At 43.2% G+C, this 19,045-nt stretch overlaps 1 protein-coding gene across 2 annotated transcripts in view; it reads left to right on the top strand.

Annotated features, from left to right (window-relative positions):
- The window catches only part of LOC116986486 (AP-1 complex subunit gamma-1-like), a 100,886-nt gene that overhangs the window by 31,334 nt on the left and 50,507 nt on the right, over positions 1 to 19,045 (top strand). The window contains exons 6-7 of one of the 2 annotated variants that reach the window (XM_033042068.1): positions 906 to 982; positions 15,635 to 15,643. In XM_033042068.1, coding sequence (XP_032897959.1) covers positions 906 to 982; positions 15,635 to 15,643 — 86 coding nt within the window. The remainder of the gene's footprint in view (positions 1 to 905; positions 983 to 15,634; positions 15,644 to 19,045) is intronic. The other variant, XM_033042069.1, reaches the window with a different exon arrangement.

Here is a 19,045-nt window from a genome sequence, read left to right as displayed (position 1 = left end):
TATTCTGAAGGAAAACCTCATCAGGTATAATCTAATTGAAAGTCATGAATAGGATACTATCCAACTCTTAGTGGGGTATAATTTCACAAATGCTAGAAAAGCTCCCAATTAATGTTGATAGAGCTTGTAACTGCATGACCTAAGTAAGATGCTCAGTCAAAGCAGCCCTTGGCTAAAGTCCTCCATTTACTTTTCATCATATAAAGACAGAATGGCAATCCTAGCTAATATTATTCTACCTGTTTCTCCCCACTCCCAGTGCCCCATAATCCAAGGTTGTTGGCTTTGAAATAGTTTGATCTGATGAACCAGCTAGTTCAACACAACACATGGGAGCAATTGAATGGGAGTTTCCTGGTGTGAAATCATGGAAGACACTTTTCATACAGCCTTTAGATCATCTCTTGATTCCCTTTAGTGATTTGGTCTTCCTATAACTTGGTTTGTCATGGAGAATGGGATGTGGTCCGCTTCTATTGCTGCTGGGAGATGTGCAAGTGGTCCACAATGCTTCAATATTCCTTATAGCTTAACAGAATATTCAGCCTTAACTCAGTATTTCTCTGTGACAGCTGAGGCAGATATTTCACAAACCTACTTGACTTTGTTTTCTCCATTCTATGAGCTTCAGCAATAATATAGGAAGATTAGTTGCTACGTTTGTAGATGAACAGTTATTAAATGCATCATTAATGCATTTTATAAGATGCTGAATTGTTTTGTATCCTGGTGTATTTGGTTTACAGACTGGGTGCAATATCATGGTATCTCTTAATAGCAAACAAAAACTAGAAATGACTGAAGGTGTGGTAGTTTTTGAGGTCACCGGCATTATAATTCACTGCCTTGTCGTTCATTTGATGCATTCATCAGTTAAAACACTTTTCTCTCTCTTTGTCTTAAAGGTGTCCTCCATGCTGCTGTTGTCCTTGTCATAGAAATGTGTAAACATAGCCCTGACACACACACTTATTTTCGCAAGGTACAGCCACGTCGTGTTTACCATTGCTATCAGAAACCTGTTTTTTCAATGTACTCATTTATATCCAGCTTTTGCTTTAAAAAATATTAATTGCTAATGCTGCAAGCACTATTCATTGTGCCATTATAAAAAAAATATTTCAATATATCTGAAAAATAATAAAGTATACTAAATATTTTCCAGCATATTTGTTCATTGTTCTATGAATGAGAATATCTAGAAATTAATTTGATGCAAATTTATCTACACAATGTGTGCCATGGAAAATGTTTTTAATACTACAATTTGGATAAAATTGCTAAAATTAACAGTGAAGCTACTACGTAGTGAGTGGCTCTCGCACTGTAAGCTTTCAGATTTGATACCCAGTCTGCATATGTATGATAATTAATTTTGATTGTGCGATAGGAAGGAAGGTAAACCCGTCTCCGCTCTTGGGAGGGTACAAATTTTGTTACCGAAAGATGACCAGGTACAGATAATGAGGGCTAGACCAGGATTGTTTTGTCTCTTCTTGATTATTTGGTGTGGTCTTACTTCCTTTGTCATATGATCACTTGAACAAACCATGATACGATATCTTAACTAGCCTTAATGCCTTTAAAAGGAGAGGGAGAAAGGTAAATTATTTTTTTTTTAAAGCTGCAATGAAATTGAAGTTCCAATTTAATGTTTTTTAATTGGATAAAGTGTTAGATCGGTGTTAATCTAAAGGATTAGGGTGGTGGGTGTATGGAACAAGCTGCCAGAGGAGGTAGTTGAGGCTGGGACTATCTCATCGTTTAACAAACAGTTAGACAGATACATGGATAGGACAGGTTTGGTGGGATATGGACCAAGCGCAGGCAAGTGGGACTAGTTTAGCTGGGGCATTGTTGGCCGGTGTGGGCAAGTTGGACCGAAGGGCCTGTTTCCACACTGTATCACTCTATGACATCTATCCTCTTGCAATGGGGCTTAACTCAGTTGAGCTGAGTGATGCTTCAGAAGTGTGGCCAGGTGCAAACACCAGAGGAAGCATGATAGTCATTTGGGGAAATTAGAATAAATATTTTTATCAAAGTAGTTTCAGCATTAATCAGATAATGCAAAACATATAAAAATAGCTTCAGAAATGATTAAAAAATTAAGTATGTTTTTGATGGTGTTACTTTCCCAGTAGCAGATACTGCTCTAATTTAAACTTGTAATTTGTGCAATTTAAGATGTTGACCACTGCTTTGTCACAGCTTAATCATTTTTTGTTTAATAATTACATTTTTGATCAGTAGCCCAGTGACCTGATCCAGGGGAATTGGGGCCAGTTGGTGGATGCATAGTGCTGTAACATTATAGAACCTGCCGCAAACTAGGCATTGTCCCTAAGCTCATAGGTCCGAGGCCCAGGTATCCTACTCAATATGGAGAGTGAACAGGCTATGGCCAACTAGGAAAGTGGACAATTACAAAATTATGCATTTCAGTACGTTCACTGAGAGTGATCGAGCCTGGTACATGTATGGTGTTTAAAAGACATTTGGACAGGTGTGGATAAGAAATGTTTAAAGGAATAGGGGGAAAATAGGCACATTGAATCAGTTTAGATGTATCTTGTTGGCATGGACAAGTTGTGCCTAAGGACCTGTTTCTGTGCAGTATAATGTGTGAACACTGGGAACTTAGGAAGTCCAGTCAGACAGTACTGTCATTGACTGGATGCAGCCAGGGGTGGGGCCCTAGATAACAGACACCAGATATGGCCAACAGAATTTGAGACCTTGACATTTCGGAACAGCGTTTAGAAGTTGGGAGGTTATGTTGCAGTTATATAAGACATTGGAGAGGCTACATTTAGAGAATTGGGTTCAGTTCTGGGTTTGGGTTCCATGATATAGGAAAGATGTTGTCAAGCTGGAAACAGTACGAAGAAAATTTATGAGGATGTTGCTAGAAGCTACAGGGAGAGCAGGGCTCTCGCTTAACTTTTTTTCCCCGTTGCCAGCCGGGCAACCTTGGCAGCTTTTTAGGTTGCCAAATGACTGTTTAGGTGGTCATTTAAGATGGCTTGCATGACGCGTGCGATAATGTGCTCGGACGAAGCGCGTAGTTACCAGTCAGAATTATACTCAATGAAGCATTCACATATTATTTCTGCTTCAAATAAAATCACAAACTAAACATTCACCAATCAAGACATGATATATCCCACAATGACATGCAGCAAAATTATAAGACAGTATCTCAACTCTTTTTACACATTGCAATGAATGCAATTTTTATTAGTTCTTTCCACTTCCAAACAAAAATGTGGTTGGATTATTCAGCGTATGATCAACCTGTGTCAATAAATACTGGACCATGGTAACATATATGCGTACGTATAGTTGTGAATGTTGTTCATTAAATAACTACAGTACTGATACTCCATATTAAGAGCATTGATTTGCCGTTAAAATGAATTCTGTAATAATGTGTCAATGGTAGCAGTGACAATCGAACACTGCGGTTTTAATGTTTCACCCGTTCACAATTGAATTAATCCATCTTTATGGATTAAAACAAATAATAACATTGGGAATTAAAACACATTTGATTGCATTCCGTTATCAAACATAGTCAATATTCGCTCTGAAGACGTTTCCAGGACAATAGGGTCATGGAAGGGGGTGTGTGTGAATCAGTGTGGGGTGGATAGATGGCAGGGGGGGGGGGGGGGGGGGGGGGGTTAGAAGTCAGTCGGTGCAGAATGGATGGATTAAGGCAGGTGAATTAGTACGTGTTGGTTGGAGAAGGTAAAATTGTGAGGGGAGAGCACGGGGATGTCAGTGGTGTTGAATGGGGGGGTTCAGTACGGGATGGGTAGGGGTAGATAAAAGTGCTGGAGGAACTCAGCGGGTGAGGCAGCATCTATGGAGCGAAGGGAATAGGCAACGTTTTGGGTCGAGATCCTTCTTCAGACTGTTCCCCCCATTCTTCTTGAATGGGAGGATCAATACAGGATGGATGGGGGGGGGGGGGGGATCAGCGCAGGATGAATGGGGGGGGGGGTGTCAGTATAGTGTGGATCAGAGGGTTTGTGCAGGATGAATGGGAAATCACTACAGGATGAATGGGGGAAGGTGCAGGGTAAATGGAGGGTGGGTCAGTACGGGATGAATGCGTGGATTAGTACAGGATGGATGGAGGAGAAGTGCAGGATGGATGGGAAAGTGGTAAGTACAGGGTGAATTGGGGAACCAGTGTAGGATGGATGGGGGGGGGGGGGGTGGGGGTGGCGGCAGGAGAATTAATGCGAGGTGGATAGAGTGATCAGCGCAGGGATGAATAGATTGGGGGGGGGGAGATGGGGAGGGGAGCACAGGGGATGTCAGTGAGGACTGAATAGAGGCGGGAATGGGGATCAGTGCGGGATGTAGAGGAGGGGTCCCAAGATAAGGGGGGGGGTGGAGGGGGCGTACAAGAGAGAGAGAGAGTGAGAAGGGGGGCGAGGTGGGGAGGAAGGAAGGTCAGCGCTCCCCGGACAACATCGCCCCGCTGCCTTGGCCGTCGGGAATTCCTCGCCACCGCCTCCCTCCTCCACCAGCCAACAGCAAGGTGCGGGGCCGAGCGGTACAGCTCAAAGATCCTATAGCTATAGGATCTATGGTGCAGCTGCTTCAGAAGTGTCGGAGCGAATGACGGGTCCCGCACAGCAGCGGCAGCGGCAGCCACAGCAGCTTCATCTCCTCCCCCTCCCGCTGCTTGCAAACCCGCTAACGGCGCACTTTCAAAACAAACCCTCCCGCACGCCAAGGCTTCCCCCTCCCTCCCTCCTCCTGGCCTCGGCGTGTGGAAGGGTTTGTTTTGAAAGTGCGCCGTTAGCGGCAAAGATCCTATAGCGGAGCTCTGCTATAAGATCTTTGGTTAGCCGATTTGCAAGCAGGAGATGGAGCCGCTGTTCGGGACCTGTCATTCGCTGCGACCCTTCGTCACCCCGTACCTAGTATCTTTCCCACGCAATACAGCCGTCACCGCCGACACAAAACGTTGCGTTCCTTCTCTCCAGAGATGCTGCCTGACCCGTGGAGTTACTCCAGTTTTTTGTGTCTATCTTCGGTACAAACCAGTATCTGGTTGCCAAGCCGGGCAAAATGACTCGGTGTTTAGTTGCCCGGCGGTGCTTTGAGTGGTCATTGGCACCCGGGCAACTCTTAATTTCGAGCCCTGGAGAGGTTGAGAAGGCTGGGACTCTATTCCTTGGAGTGCTGGAGGATGAGGGGTGATCTTATAAATGTGTATAAAATCATGAGAGAAGTAGATGCAGAGTCTTTTGCCCAGAGTAGGGGAATCGAGGACCACAGGACATAGGTTTAAATTGAAGGGGAAAATATTTAATCTGAGGGGTAACTTTTTCACACAAAGGATTATGAGTATATGGAACCAGCTGCCAGAGTAGATACTTGAGGCAGGGACTATTGCAACGTTTGTGAAACAGTTAGACATGTACATGGATAGGACAGGTTTGGATGGATATGGGCAAAAAACAGGTGAGACTAGTGTAGTTGGGATATGTTGGCCGGTGTGGGCAGGTTGGGCTATATGACTATGATGTCGGTGAAGCCACACTTGGGCCAGGACTTAAACATTCCTACTTCTGTTTGCTCCTCCAAATGGGTGGTATAATTAATAAGATGGTGTTGTAAAATCATAAGGTGGTGTTGTAAGATCATAAGATCATAATTAGGCCATTCGGACTATCAAGTCTACTCTGCCATTTAATAGTAAGATTAAACGAGAACTTACCAGTTTGAAGTTTGATCTGTATTTTATGAGGAGTTACGATGAGGGATTACGTGAAGAACCCCGCCACATGCGTGTCATTCTTCAAAGCAGCGGTGTGAAATCACAGATAACTGTAATAACTAAACATAGTAAGATTAGAGAAGAGATACCAGTTAAGTATATGATCAAGGTTGGGAGCGGAAGGCACGTAATCCCTCATCGTAACTCCTCATAAAATACAGATCAAACTTCAATCTGGTAAATTCTCGTTTAATCTCACTATTTTACTTCGGAGTCACGTGAGTGACTCCGTGAAGATTTTAAAGCTCTGTGATTTCATGCCGTGGAAACGAGTCCATGCATCACGTCTGCCTTGATGACTGTAGGAGGAATTGTGTTAACATAATTTGGACATGAATTCGACATTGAAATCATAAAATTTATTAACACAAATTTATAACCCCTTTTTATGGGTTTAAATTAATTTACAGAACTTAAATTTGTTTCTGCAAACGTTCCAGGTTTCATTACTGGTTTATTGTAAAATAATTGGAATGTTTTTTCCCCCCAGACCATCCTGCTGCCTTGAGGATTTGGTCCATTGGTACATCCAACTGTATCACTGCCGATGTAGCTGCAACCCTGGTGGAATGAGATTTAAAAATATTAGTATCCACCCCAGCCTGTGTTAGCACCTGTTTCAGCCATCTTGAGATGGTCTGGACCGTCACTCTTTTGTGTGGTTGCTAGTGGCTGACCAAAAAGTGCCTTCTCATTGCCTCTTAGGATTTTCGTTTTCTCCATGTATAACGACAGATGTCTTATTATACACAGACGGTCATCTGTTTGGGTATGACCTAAATTGTATATTGAGGCCTGCTGATCCCTGTCTGTTCTGCTTACTAACTCATAGATATGAAACGTAATATTTTCTGTTGAAGTCATGTTGTCCAATCTTAGTTTATGCAGTGACTGTACCCTCTGTGCCGTGACCAATGCCATTAGCATGACTGTTTTTAATGTCAGTCTGTGTAGGGACAGAGCTGTTGCTGGAGACCAATTCCTGAGCATCTTCAGGATAATACTTACATCCCATATTTGGGAGTACCTGGTTCTTGGGGATTAGTATTAAAAATTCCCCTCATAAGTTTAGTTACCAGTGGGTGAGTCCCAACAGAGTAACGCTCTGTCCCCTGCCATAGGTAAGTCGATAGGGCACTTCTGGCGCAGTTGATGGCACTGTAACTGAGCCCCTCATCATAGTGGAGGCCTGCCAGATATTCCAGAACAGACGGGATGTTCATGTCTCTGTAGGTGATGTTGTTTTTATGGCAGTGCATCGCCCACTTCCTGATATAGACCAGATACTGTTTTTTGGTTGACTGTCTTTGGGCCGCCGAGATCATGTTCACTGTTCGGTCCGTCAGTCCCAGTTGTAGTAGAGGTGTTTTTAAAACTCTACAAATTAATAAGTTCAAATGTTTATGGCATGGGTGGCTATCCCTTGTTACGGGATATAGCAATAAATCTGGTCTATGTGGGATGGTGATACATGGTTCTAATACCATGTTTAATACCACTGGGAACCATGGTTGAGTAGGCCAATCGGGTACTACCAATACTAGACGCAGAGTCTTGTTGTATTTTCCTTAATACCCGACTGATGAGGCAGGAAGGAGGGAATGCGTAAATAAACAATTCCCCCCCCCCTCCCCCCCCCCTCCAATGCAGCGAAAATGCATCTGTCGCCGCTGCCCCAGGGTCTGGTTCCCATGAAACATAATTTGATAACTGGTGGCTAAGTCTGGATGCAAATAGATCGATATCTGGTGTTCCATATTTTGCTGTAATATCAGCAAATACTTTTTTATTCAACATCCATTCGGCGTTTTCATTAAATTTGCGTGACCTAGTGTCTGCCACTAAATTTAGTCTTCCTGGTAGGTAAGTGGCTGATATCCAAATATCTCTCTGGATACACCATTGCCAAATTGTATTAGCCAGATTGTCACATGATGCCGATTTGTTTCCACCCATGTGGTTAATGTATGCTACCACGGTGGTATTGTCTATCTGTAGTCTAACATGCTGGTGATATGATCCAGTACAATATGACTTTAGGCCATGGAATGCACCCAACATTTCCAGGTAGTTTATGCCCAGTGTGAGTAATAATGATGCCTCCTGAGCAGTCCATCTACCTCCACAGCTGGTGATGGTATTGGTGGCTCCCCACCCAAGTGCACTGGCATCAGTTTGTAGTACCATGGAAGGGTTACTGACAATGATTGGATTGGAACAAAGCCAGATGTTATCTATCCACCATTTTATTCCATTTTAGCTTGATTGGTCGTTTCATAGGTCTGTCAAAGTGACCTGCATTAATTTAGAGTGCTTGTATTTTTGCTCTGTAAGTTTTGGTAATGTAGAGGTCTAAATTGTGTGGCTGGAAAGGCAGCCACCATTTGCCAATTACTTGTGCTACCAATCTGATGGATGGTTTGCTGATGTCAATGAGGTTATGCAAGCCTCTATTAAATCTCTAGCCTTTCCCCTAGGCAGAGTCACGGACATGTGAACTGAGTCAATGGTGAAACCCCCAAATAGTCCATAGTAGTGGAAGGCGTTAGTTTAGATTTAACTGGATGGATAATAAATCCCAGTTTTTCAAATAACTGTTTTGTGGCTGTTACAGTTTGTTTGGCCAATTCCAAAGTTTTGCCCACAATGAGTATGTCATCTAAATATGCCATGACCATGTGTTTACGTTTCCGTGGAAACGCTAGGGCTAGTTTCAAAATTTTTGTGAACAGCCTGGGGCTGATGACCCATTTGGCAATGCTTTATACTGCCAGAGTTGCCCATCCAGTTGAATTTTAAGTAACATCTGTGGTCACCTCGTATAGGCACTGAATAGTAAGCATCTTTTAAATCGATGCTGGCCATGAAGTAACCTTTGGAAATTAATTGTTTAGCAGTAACAAAGGTATCCATTTTGTCAGATCTATGGTGATGCGACAACCACCATCTTTTTTGTTTTTGATATATATATTGGACACGAATTCTAATGGTTCGTGTTGAGTTTTCTCAATTACACCTTTTATGTAAAGCCGCTCCAGTTCAGCTTGCGCTTTTGATTTTCCTTTATCAGAAGGCACGAACATTCGGTTCGGTATATGTTGAACTGGAGGGCTGTACTTGTGTATAAACTCTATTGTATATCCCTGGATACTGCTTAAGATGTAAGTATCGGTTGTTAACATGCTCCATGCATTAATAAAAGAGTGTAGTCTCCCCCCAACCTCCATGTTCCCTGTATTTTGTAGGGAACCAGACCCACCTACCTCCATAGTTACCAGTGGCAGGTTTACTTCTTTTTGTAGGTTCTTCGCTGCTGTTGTTGCGCTGGTGTCTGGATTTTCGGTTTGGTTGGCGTTGGAGGTCCCCGCATCTTCCAAGAAGGCCGGCCTGGGCCATGGCCTAAAAAGACTCATGTTTGAGTACCGGGCCTTCGAGCTTTCACCAGTTCTGCTGGTGGGTGCGTAGGGGTGCTGTCTTTGGCTGTAGTGTTTGTTGGAGTCCATTTTATTAGTCCAGTAGGTTATTTTGTTCCTGCACCCCTTGCACACTTGTCTTTCCTTCTGCGGACCCCTCTTCCAGGTCAGCCCAGAACTGACCCGCAGTGCTCCCCTCTGATGAGGTAGAAGAATGTGCAGCCCTTCAAGAGGTACTGCTGTGGGTTTATCATAGGGCCCACAGTGACCCGACTCCATCTCCCGGAGTCTGTCACATTGGAGCAAATGCTCCACACACCGCTCCATCCGGCTCCAGCGCTCTCGGTCGCTGGCCGCCCGCGGTTGTTCAAAGTCGGACTCCTCTGAGTCCACGACCTTGTTTGTTTTTGTGTCTAGCCTTTCCGCCCGGCTGCGTGGATCTGGCCGGTGCGGAGGCGACATCGGGCACAGCTGATCCCACTATCGGTGATCCGAGTGCCGCTGGCTGCTGCTGGCTGCCCGCTGCTCCGCGGTCCTCCCTCACCAGCTTTGTCCTTGGAGTGCCGTGGAGTGGATCTGGCCGGTGCGGAGGCGACATCGGGCACAGCTGGTCCCATCTAGCCCACCAGCTTTGTCGCAGCCCGTTGGTTTCTCCACCTGTAATTGGCATGGTAAAAACACAAAAATACCGCAGCTCTTACCTGCAGGGCCAAGTTAAAATTGTCGCTACGGGGGAACGTCGTTCCACCCCGGCTCCTGCCGTTTTCGACTTGTCCAAAAAGTCGACAGCCCCATTTGAATAGTCTCCCGCCCGGCCGTGGTGTTCTGGCCGGCGCGGGACCAAAAGTCGGCACAACTGATCCCTTACGGGGCTTGTGCCTTCAGCTGCTGCTGGCTCCCGCAACTTCGCGGTCCTCCCCAGCCAGCTTTACTCGCAGCACTTGTGGACACTATGTTGTCCAGCTTCCCCCCCTGTGTAAAAACAGCGCGGGGACAAAACTACCGCAGAGTAAATCACTTACCTGCAGGTCGCGGTTTCAAACTTACCGCTGCGGGGGAACGCTCCCCCCCGCCTGTCGTTTCGCAAGCGTGAAGCGATATGGCACGCATGCGTCTTGGCGGGGTTCTTCACGTAGTCACTCACGTGACTCCGAAGTAAAATCATGGCTGATCTATCTATCCCTCCTAACCCCATTCTCCTGCCTCTCCTCAGAACCTCTGACACCCGTACTTATCAAGAATCTATCTATCTCTGCCTTAAATATGTCCACTGATTTGGCCTGCACAGATTCACCACCTTTTGTCTCAAGAAATTCCTCCTCATCTCCTTTCCAAAAGAACGTCCTTTACTTCTGAGGCTATGAGCTTAAATCCTAGACTCTGCCACTAGTGGAAACATCCTCTCCACATCCATTCTGTACGTTTCAATGAGGTCGCCCCTCATTCTTCTAAACTCCACCAAGTACAGGCCCAGTGTCATCAAATGCTCATCATACGATGAGTTAACCTACTCATTCCTGGGATCATTCTTATAAACCTCCTCTGGACCCTCTCCAGAGCCAACACATCCTTCCCTCAGATATAGTGCCCAAAATTGCTCACAATAGTCCAAATGCGGCCTGACCAGCGTCTTATAGAGCCTCGGCATTACATCCAATGTTTTGTATTCAAGCCCCCTCGAAATAAATGCTAGCATTGCGTTTGCTTTCTTTACTACCGATTCGACTTGCAGGTTAACTTTTTGGGAATCCTGCACCAATGTTAAGGTTCATTTTCTTAAAACAGACAACTTACAATAAGTTGGGTAAAACCAATACAAGCTTTAATGATCATTTAACTAGAGAGTGCTAGGAGATACAAAGTCAAGCATATAGCAGATGCTTAACCTCTCCCAGGCCATCACTCTAATGAATGAAGACATACAGCATTTTTTTATACTGTTTTGGAAACATAGTCACATGTTCATACAGAATGGCAGCAATGACATCTAACATATCAATCACAGCTCTACCCATTCAAAGCATGCTTGTCATTAATACAATATAATCATGCTATGGTTATATCGATCTTAGTTTAGTTACGAAACCCCAAATAACAGGAAGTTAGTCAAAGGTCTATCATCTGCAGTACCTTCTTAAACAATGTAAGGATCCTTATCAGTTGCCCACAGAAGTTTCTGCTAGTCGAGGATACAGAATTCTCAGGAAGCTCCCAAGACTTGTGTTTACAGAAGCAAGCCAGAACCTTCTCACCATTGTCAATATCTTTTGCTTGGGCACAACAGGAAGCAGCTTGGATGCAGTTTGAATACTGGCCTCCAATTTCCTGATTACCCAGCCCTTCTACAGAATCCAATTTCAAAGCTTTCATTTACTCAGAACCCAAAACCCAAATTAATCTTTACTTGATAAAATACATAACGTATTCCATTATTAACTAGGATATTATTACCAGCACCCCCAAGTCCTTTTGCACCTCCGATTTCTGGATTATCTCCCCATTTAGAAAATAATTTACGTTGTGGATAGCAAGGAAGGTTGTCAAAGGCTAAGGTCGAACACAATATTAACAGATTGAATTTCATCCTGAATGATGCGAGGTGATGCAGTATGGGAAATCAAATGCGGCAAAATATACATTAAGTATTAGGTTGCTAAGGAATGTTGATAAACAGTGGGACCTTTGGGTCCAAGTCCTTAGTTCCTTGAAAGTGGCAACATGGGTAGATAGGATGGTGAAGAAGGCATATCGTATGGTAGTCTTCACAAGTTGAGGCATTGAATAGAAAAGTTGTGATGACATGTTGCAACTTTGCAGTATATCTGTTAGACCGCACATATTATTGTGTGCAGTTCTGATCATCACGCTAGAGGAAGGATGTTGGTGCGCCAGGGAGGGTGCAGAGTAGATTCATCAGAATGTTATCTGAATTGGAGGACTTCAGTTATGGAGAGGGAATGGATAGGGCTTGTTTTTCCTAGAGTGAAGAAGGTTGAGGAGGGTATCTGACAAAGGTACATGAAGGGACATAGAAAGGGTATATAGCCAGAATCTTTACCATAGTAAGGTTATCAAAAACCAGAAAACACTGTTTTAAGGTGCGAGGAAGGAGTTCCAAGGAAGCTTTGAGAGGCAAGTTTATTTTACCCAGAGTGGTTGATATCAGGAACTCTCTGTCGGAGGAGGTGATGGAATCATATGTGATCACTACATTTAAGAAACTTTAAACAGGCACTTGAATGGGCAAGGCATATAGCAGGATGTGGTCCTAATGTGGGCAAATGGAATTACAGTAAATGGCCAGAAGATTAACTAGGATGTCGAGTGATGACGGACCTTTTTCTGGGGTGTATAATTCTGACTTGTATCCAATGTTTTGATCAAGCTTTTGGTCATCTGTCCTAATTCTCGGCAGCAAATCTTTCTTAAAATCATTATATTGAGGGGCTTGGGATGTTTTCTGTTACCAGTGCACACACGCTGACACGATGCTGGGTCTGAGGAGTAGGATGGCAGCTAAAGTGCAGAGCATATGTTGTTGGTGTCAATAATTCTATATGCAGAATAATTTTGGCAGTGTTGTGATGCACCACTAGTTTGTCAATGTATTTGGTATTCTATATCTTGGGATTTCAGGTGGAATGTGAACCTATCCTTCGATACTTCAAATTATAATGTGCACACCATGGCCATGTTACACCAGATGATCCTGACATAGTTTTCACTTATTTTAACTAATATCACATGTATACATTTTTATTCCTGTCTCCCATGTGCTTATCTAGTTTTGTAGTAAACAAGTATTGCCTCAGCTACTCTTTTTGGTATATTTCACGTCCTTACAAATAATTGGATAAAAGCTATTCTCAATAGCCTATTGGTTAATCTATTTATGGGTTTATGTTTATTTACGTTTTACATTCACCCCCTCCCCCCTCCCAACCAGAACCTCTAGCAGGTTATGCCTCACACTTTGGCTAAGTCTTTCCTGGCATGGTTACTATCTCTCATTCACACATTCCCTGACAACAAAGGAGTAGACCATTTTGCCCAATTGTGATTGTTCTGCGAACCAGCGCTTATGTGTTTCCCCCACTTCATCTATACTCTCTTTTACATGACTATTAACACTTCACCCCCTCACCTCCATATTTTCCTACCACCCATTTACATTAAGGTGACCAATAGGCTGAATAGCCAGGATAACTTTGGGATATAGGAAAAAGAACAGGAAAATGCTGAGAAACTTGTGTGGCCACAGTGGGAACATGTAAAACCACACAACACCAAATGTCAGAATTGAGCCCAGGTGACTAGAGCTGTGATGCAGTTATGCTACCTGCAGGACTACCAGATCAGCTTATTCCTGGCATGATTCTTGTGAATCCCTTTACATCTTTATCAATGCCTCCATTTCTTTTCACAACATACTGATTAGAATTCTGCAAAGTCGATCTACACAATTCTCAAGGATAGTGTTTACGTACCTTTTAATAAAATTAAAGCTGATCTTTTACCACAGTATAGTTTTCCTGCACTAATTTCATCCTTTGATTCCCTTGATCTCTTTCTTGAAAATACTTGAAAATACATGAGCTCCCGTGCCTTTCTTGAATGGAGAATTCCAACAAATCATTTCCTTCTGCATGAGGAAAATTCAATGTCCTGAATGGCTGACCCCCTCTTACTGTGAGACCACTCGGTGTTGTTAGACAGTACAGCCAAGCAAAATAGGCCTACCTCAGCCACAAATAATGTTTTGTACATTTCTATGATGTCACACCTTATTTGAAGATTGGCCCAGTAGCTTAACCTCTCCTCATGACAAATCTGATATCCCAGAAATCATTTTTGTAAACTTTCACCACACTACCATCAAAAATGGTGTAATTTCTTCAGTAGGGAGGCTAGACCTATGCACAGCATTCTAGATACAGAATAACCAAGGTTCTTTGTAATTGATGCAAGCATCTCTGCTCTTGTACCTCATTTATTTTTACAATAAGACCAGAGCAGTTGGTCTTCCTAATTGATGTACCTGAATTTAAGTATCAGTGATTCATGTACAAGATCACCCTGTGAATATCAACACCATTCAATCTCTCGTTATGGAGAAAGTACTCTGCAGTTTTTCTAGAAAAGTTTTTCCATGCTATATTCCATCTGCTATGCCTTCGCCCATTCACATCTCTCTGAAGCCTCCGCATTCTTTGTACGATCACACCATTTCTACATTATTGTCATCTGTATTTTGTGCAATTGCATTTCGATTTCCAAAGATCAAATCTAATCTTCCTTTTGTAACGTCACATGATTCATTCACTTGGCCAATCATGACCCTCCCTCTTAAAATCTGCCCTGACTGTTTCTGGTGACAATTTGGATAAATATTCTATTTTGATGACAGCACAACTCTAGTTCATATAGTTTTATGGGATTTATTTTTTATTAAACACAGGAATAATGTAGGGGGACTTGTTCCTCTAAGAAACTGGTTCAAAATATTGGCAGAATAATGAAAAATGTTATTGTAGGTGGAGCATTATGCTCCTTAAATATTGTTTTAGTTAGAATACTATGCTCTTTAAATTTAGCATAGTCGAAATGCAAATCAGTGGTTAATAGAGTAATAGCCCCCTCGCCCCCTCCAAGTGCAAGGGAACAATGTTTCGTTACATATATCACTGATTTTGACTTTGACATATATCACTGACTTTGGCTTTGACATCGGGAGGAGAATGGGGAGTGTAGGGGAGAGATAAGACTTTGCCTTCCATCACAGTGAGGAGGAGATTCACTGTGATGGATGTTTGAGTAAATTGTGTTGTGTCTTGGTTCTTTTCTTGTTGTATGACTGCAGAAACCAAATGTCGTTTGAACTTCAATGAGGTTCAAATGACAACAAATAAATTGTATTGTGAATAGCGAATGGTTTCTGTCCTCAGTTGCATTAGTTTGGCTATAGCTTCCCTTAGTTGAGAAAGGTGAATTACTGGCTAAGTTTTGGTTTGTGTTTGCTGGGTGACTTGGATCTTTAATTTCAGTTAGTTATTTGCTCATTTATCTTCGTGATGGTCTCCCATCCAAGTGCTGACTAGGCTTGAATCTACTGAGTCACAGTGACTATAATGAGCATTCTGATCAATTACTGATCAATTATCCAGTGAGCCATATTTGCATGTGCATAAGTGAATTTTGGAGGAGGCCCAATTTAGCTGAAATATTCTTTTGAGCTTGTATAATCTATCGCTGTAGTTTCTCTCAAAATGATCACTATACCTTGCTTTCACTTTTTAGCTGTTTCCTGTCTGAGTAAATATCAATGCTACTAACTAACCAATGCAGTGTCTTTCCTCTGTCTGCTTTCTTCTTTTAATGAATACCTTTCTTTTCTCTGCTTTCATGATTTGGAATATAGAATGAGAAGGTAAGGGTAAACCAATAAGAAGACAAATAAATCATCCTGTACTCACTTTTAAGATTATTCAGGAAACCTTTAATCTGCTCTCAGATAAACGAGCTAACTTTGGTCGAAGCGAGCCACCATCAGTAACATCCCCGAAAAAAGATGCTAGCTGTAGTAACACTGAGAATTGTCAATAAATGAGTCAAGTTCAAGTTCAATTTTTTTTAAATTTGGTCACATACACCTTTAGGTGTAGTGAAATTCTTTTTGCCATGCAGCACATAAAAAAAGAATACAACATGACAGTAATAGATAGTTTCAACATCAAAACATCCCCCCACAATGGTTTCCATTGTGGGGAAAGGCACAAAGTCCAGTCCCATCCTCATGTCTACCCATAGTCGGGCCTCCTTACTCGAGACCGTGGCTTCCGGAGCCGACAGGGCCGCGCCGAATGGAGCTCAACTGGCGATCTCAACAAGAGATCCCAGGCTCCCGATGGAAAGTTCAGCGCAGCTGCTCCACAGACCCGCAGCTCCGCAACGGACCCAGCTCCAGTTACCGGAGTTTCAGCGAAGTCACCGCCAGCCCCGCAATGGCGCTCCAGCGCTGCACCGCCGTCCTCCGACCCGCAGCTCCGCCGATGCCGAGCCGGTACCGGTGCCGCCGCCGCTGCTGAGCCGGTGCCGCCGCCGCTGCCGAGCCGATGCCGCCTCTGAGCCGGTGCCGCCGCCGCCGCTGCTGAGTCGGTGCCACCGCCGCTGAGCCGGTGCCGCCGCCGATGCCGAAACTCCAGGCGGTCCCCTCAGGAGACACCGCTCCAGGCCCGCTGGTAGGCCGCGGGGACGGGTCGAAGCTGCAGCCCGGAGAAAAGCTGCATCTCCGACCAGGTAGGGACCCTGAAAATTAGTTTTCCCCTCCCCCCCCCTCCCCCACACATAAAAAAGCTAGAACTCCTCAAAACAAAACATTAAACTAACTAAAAATAAGAAAAAGAGATGAAAAAAAACAGACAGCTGCAGGCTAGGCAGCCATACCCCCTACAAGATTCATGTAGGTAGATTTGCAGAGTGGTTCTGTATAAATAGAATAAGGGAAATCTCCATGTGCTGCCGTTTGAGTTGTAGGTTTGTGAACTAATGACTAAATGAACTTGCTCAGACCCAGCATCACCAATCATGCATGTTATTGATAAGAGATCCACCCCTTCTCCCCCCGCCCACCCCACTGCATTCCTTAATATAAAAGTTCAATTTTTAATAAGTGTTTTCTCCATAATGCTAATACTCCAAATCTATCTTTGATGTATCCCTTCAATAGTCAATTTCCAGACAAATGATAAGTTCATATGTTCATTGATGACAAGGCAGTATTTATTGTGCATCTTGGACGGCTCTTAAAGGTAGCACTGAACTTCCATAAACTGCTGCAGTGTCTGGTGAAAGTACTTCTGCAGTAATGTGCAAGGGGGTTCTGCAATTTAGGCTGCCATCATGAAGGTAAAGATTTCTTTAAGTTAGTCATGCGTGTAGTGTGGATGAAAGCATGCAGATAATAGTGATGTAAGTTGCCTTGACCCTGTACCCTGTATGCAGCAGAGGGTTTTTTTCTTGAATGCTGTTCGAAAAGCTTAGGTGAATAAACACAGTTGAAAGAAGTGGATCTTAAAGGTGATGGTTGGTGGTATGTAATCTCAAGGGCTGCGTAGTCCTGTATGGTTCAGAGTTTTTTCTGCTTTTGGATGTTGTGCTTACCCAGGAATGCAGAGTATTCCACTCCCTCTTGACTTGCCCTATAAATGAAGAGTTGACTTTAGGGAATCGGAAGTCACTTGGGATACCCAGCTTCTTACCTGTTTTTATCTTTGATGCATGTGCGCTTTCTATTCATTGGTAACCAACAAGGTGATGGTAAGAGTTGACTTGGAATTAGTATTTTCTTTGAGCATTGACAATGGGTTGTCAACCAGTCTTGCTGAAGATAATGACATGTACAGAGTAGCTGTTACTCAATGTTCACCAGTCCATGCCTGGAAGTTATCCAGCTTTTGTCACATGTGGGCATAAGCCACCTCATTTTTTGAGGAAATGCAAGTGGAATTGAATGTTGCGCAATTGCTCGTGAACATCTACTCTTCTAACCTTGTGAAGAAAGGACGATTATTGCATCGGCTGAAGATAGTTGGTCCTAGTATACTTCCCTGAGGAACTCTTGCAACAATCATGTGGGGCTGGGATCATTGACCTCCAACATCCTTTGGGTGAGATAGGACTCCAATGAATTCTGTTTTGCCTATGAGTCAGAGTTGACCAGTTTTACCGAAGACCCTTTGAAGCCACACCTGGTCAAATGCTCATTAATATCAAGGGCATGCACGGTCTCAAAACACTATTTCTAAAGCCAAAGGTACCAGGTTTTAGCTGTAGATTTGATTGATTTAACCATAGAATTAGTGTCGCCTTTAATTATCCAGCCAACAAATTTCAAAATGGACACTAGTCCTACTAAATTTAGAGAATCAGTTTACTAAAGAGAGGCACCAGTAAAATGAAAAGCTTTTATGTGTACAGTATTTTTATCTGTTTGTAGAGTGTTAATGAATACAAAAACCTTAATTCAAGTGAATGATGTCCAGCACAATTTGTGCCCGAGTTGAGCGATTGTCGTCTTTTACTTTCATGTTGCTTGATTTCTTTGTTTTCGTATTTGCATTCTATTATAGTTCAACTATTATTGTTTCTATCACCAGCTGGGAATTGCTTGTTTAAGGGAAGCATTTAGTTCATACTTGTCAGGTTTTGGGTCCAAGGTTTGGGGATTGTGGGTAAAGGATTAAAAGATCTGAAGTTAGATACAAAATGCTGGAGTAGCTCAGCGGGCAGCATCTCTGGAGAGAAGGAATGGGTGACGTTTCGGGTTGAGACCCTTCTTTCACCCGAAAAGTCACCCATTCTTTCTCACTGGAGATGCTGCCTATCCCGCTGAGTTACTGCTGCATTTTGTGGCTACGGTGTAAACCAGCATCTGCAGGTCCTTCCTGCCTATTGCAATCTGACATAGTTTACAAAACTAGCTTTGCTGGACGCTTAAAAATAATGTGAGTCTGCCAAGTGAGCAGTTACACCACTTGATATTGAAGGCCTCTGTAAAGCAAGTGTAGTGTTAGTACAAAACAGAAAGTTTGTGCACCAGCTGCAAGATTTTTATTATGTCAATAGGGTATTAAGTTTCCTCATCTTTCATCCATTCTTTGATATCTACTGTAGTATGTGATTTAATCCCTATGCATTTATAGATACCCGTGTTAAAATTGCAACAGTTGTGCTGGACTGGAATAGTTGTATAGGCTCTCTAGCTTAATGGGTGATAATCATGCTACTTCCTGTGGCATTGCGCCCGCTCTAGACAAAAAGCAAAACTCTG

The sequence above is a fragment of the Amblyraja radiata genome, chromosome 23 (assembly GCF_010909765.2).
Source record: "Amblyraja radiata isolate CabotCenter1 chromosome 23, sAmbRad1.1.pri, whole genome shotgun sequence".
Classification (NCBI taxonomy): Eukaryota; Metazoa; Chordata; class Chondrichthyes; order Rajiformes; family Rajidae; genus Amblyraja; species Amblyraja radiata.
The sequence above is the reverse complement of the archived record's forward strand: the minus strand, read 5'-3'. Positions and strand labels throughout refer to the sequence as shown.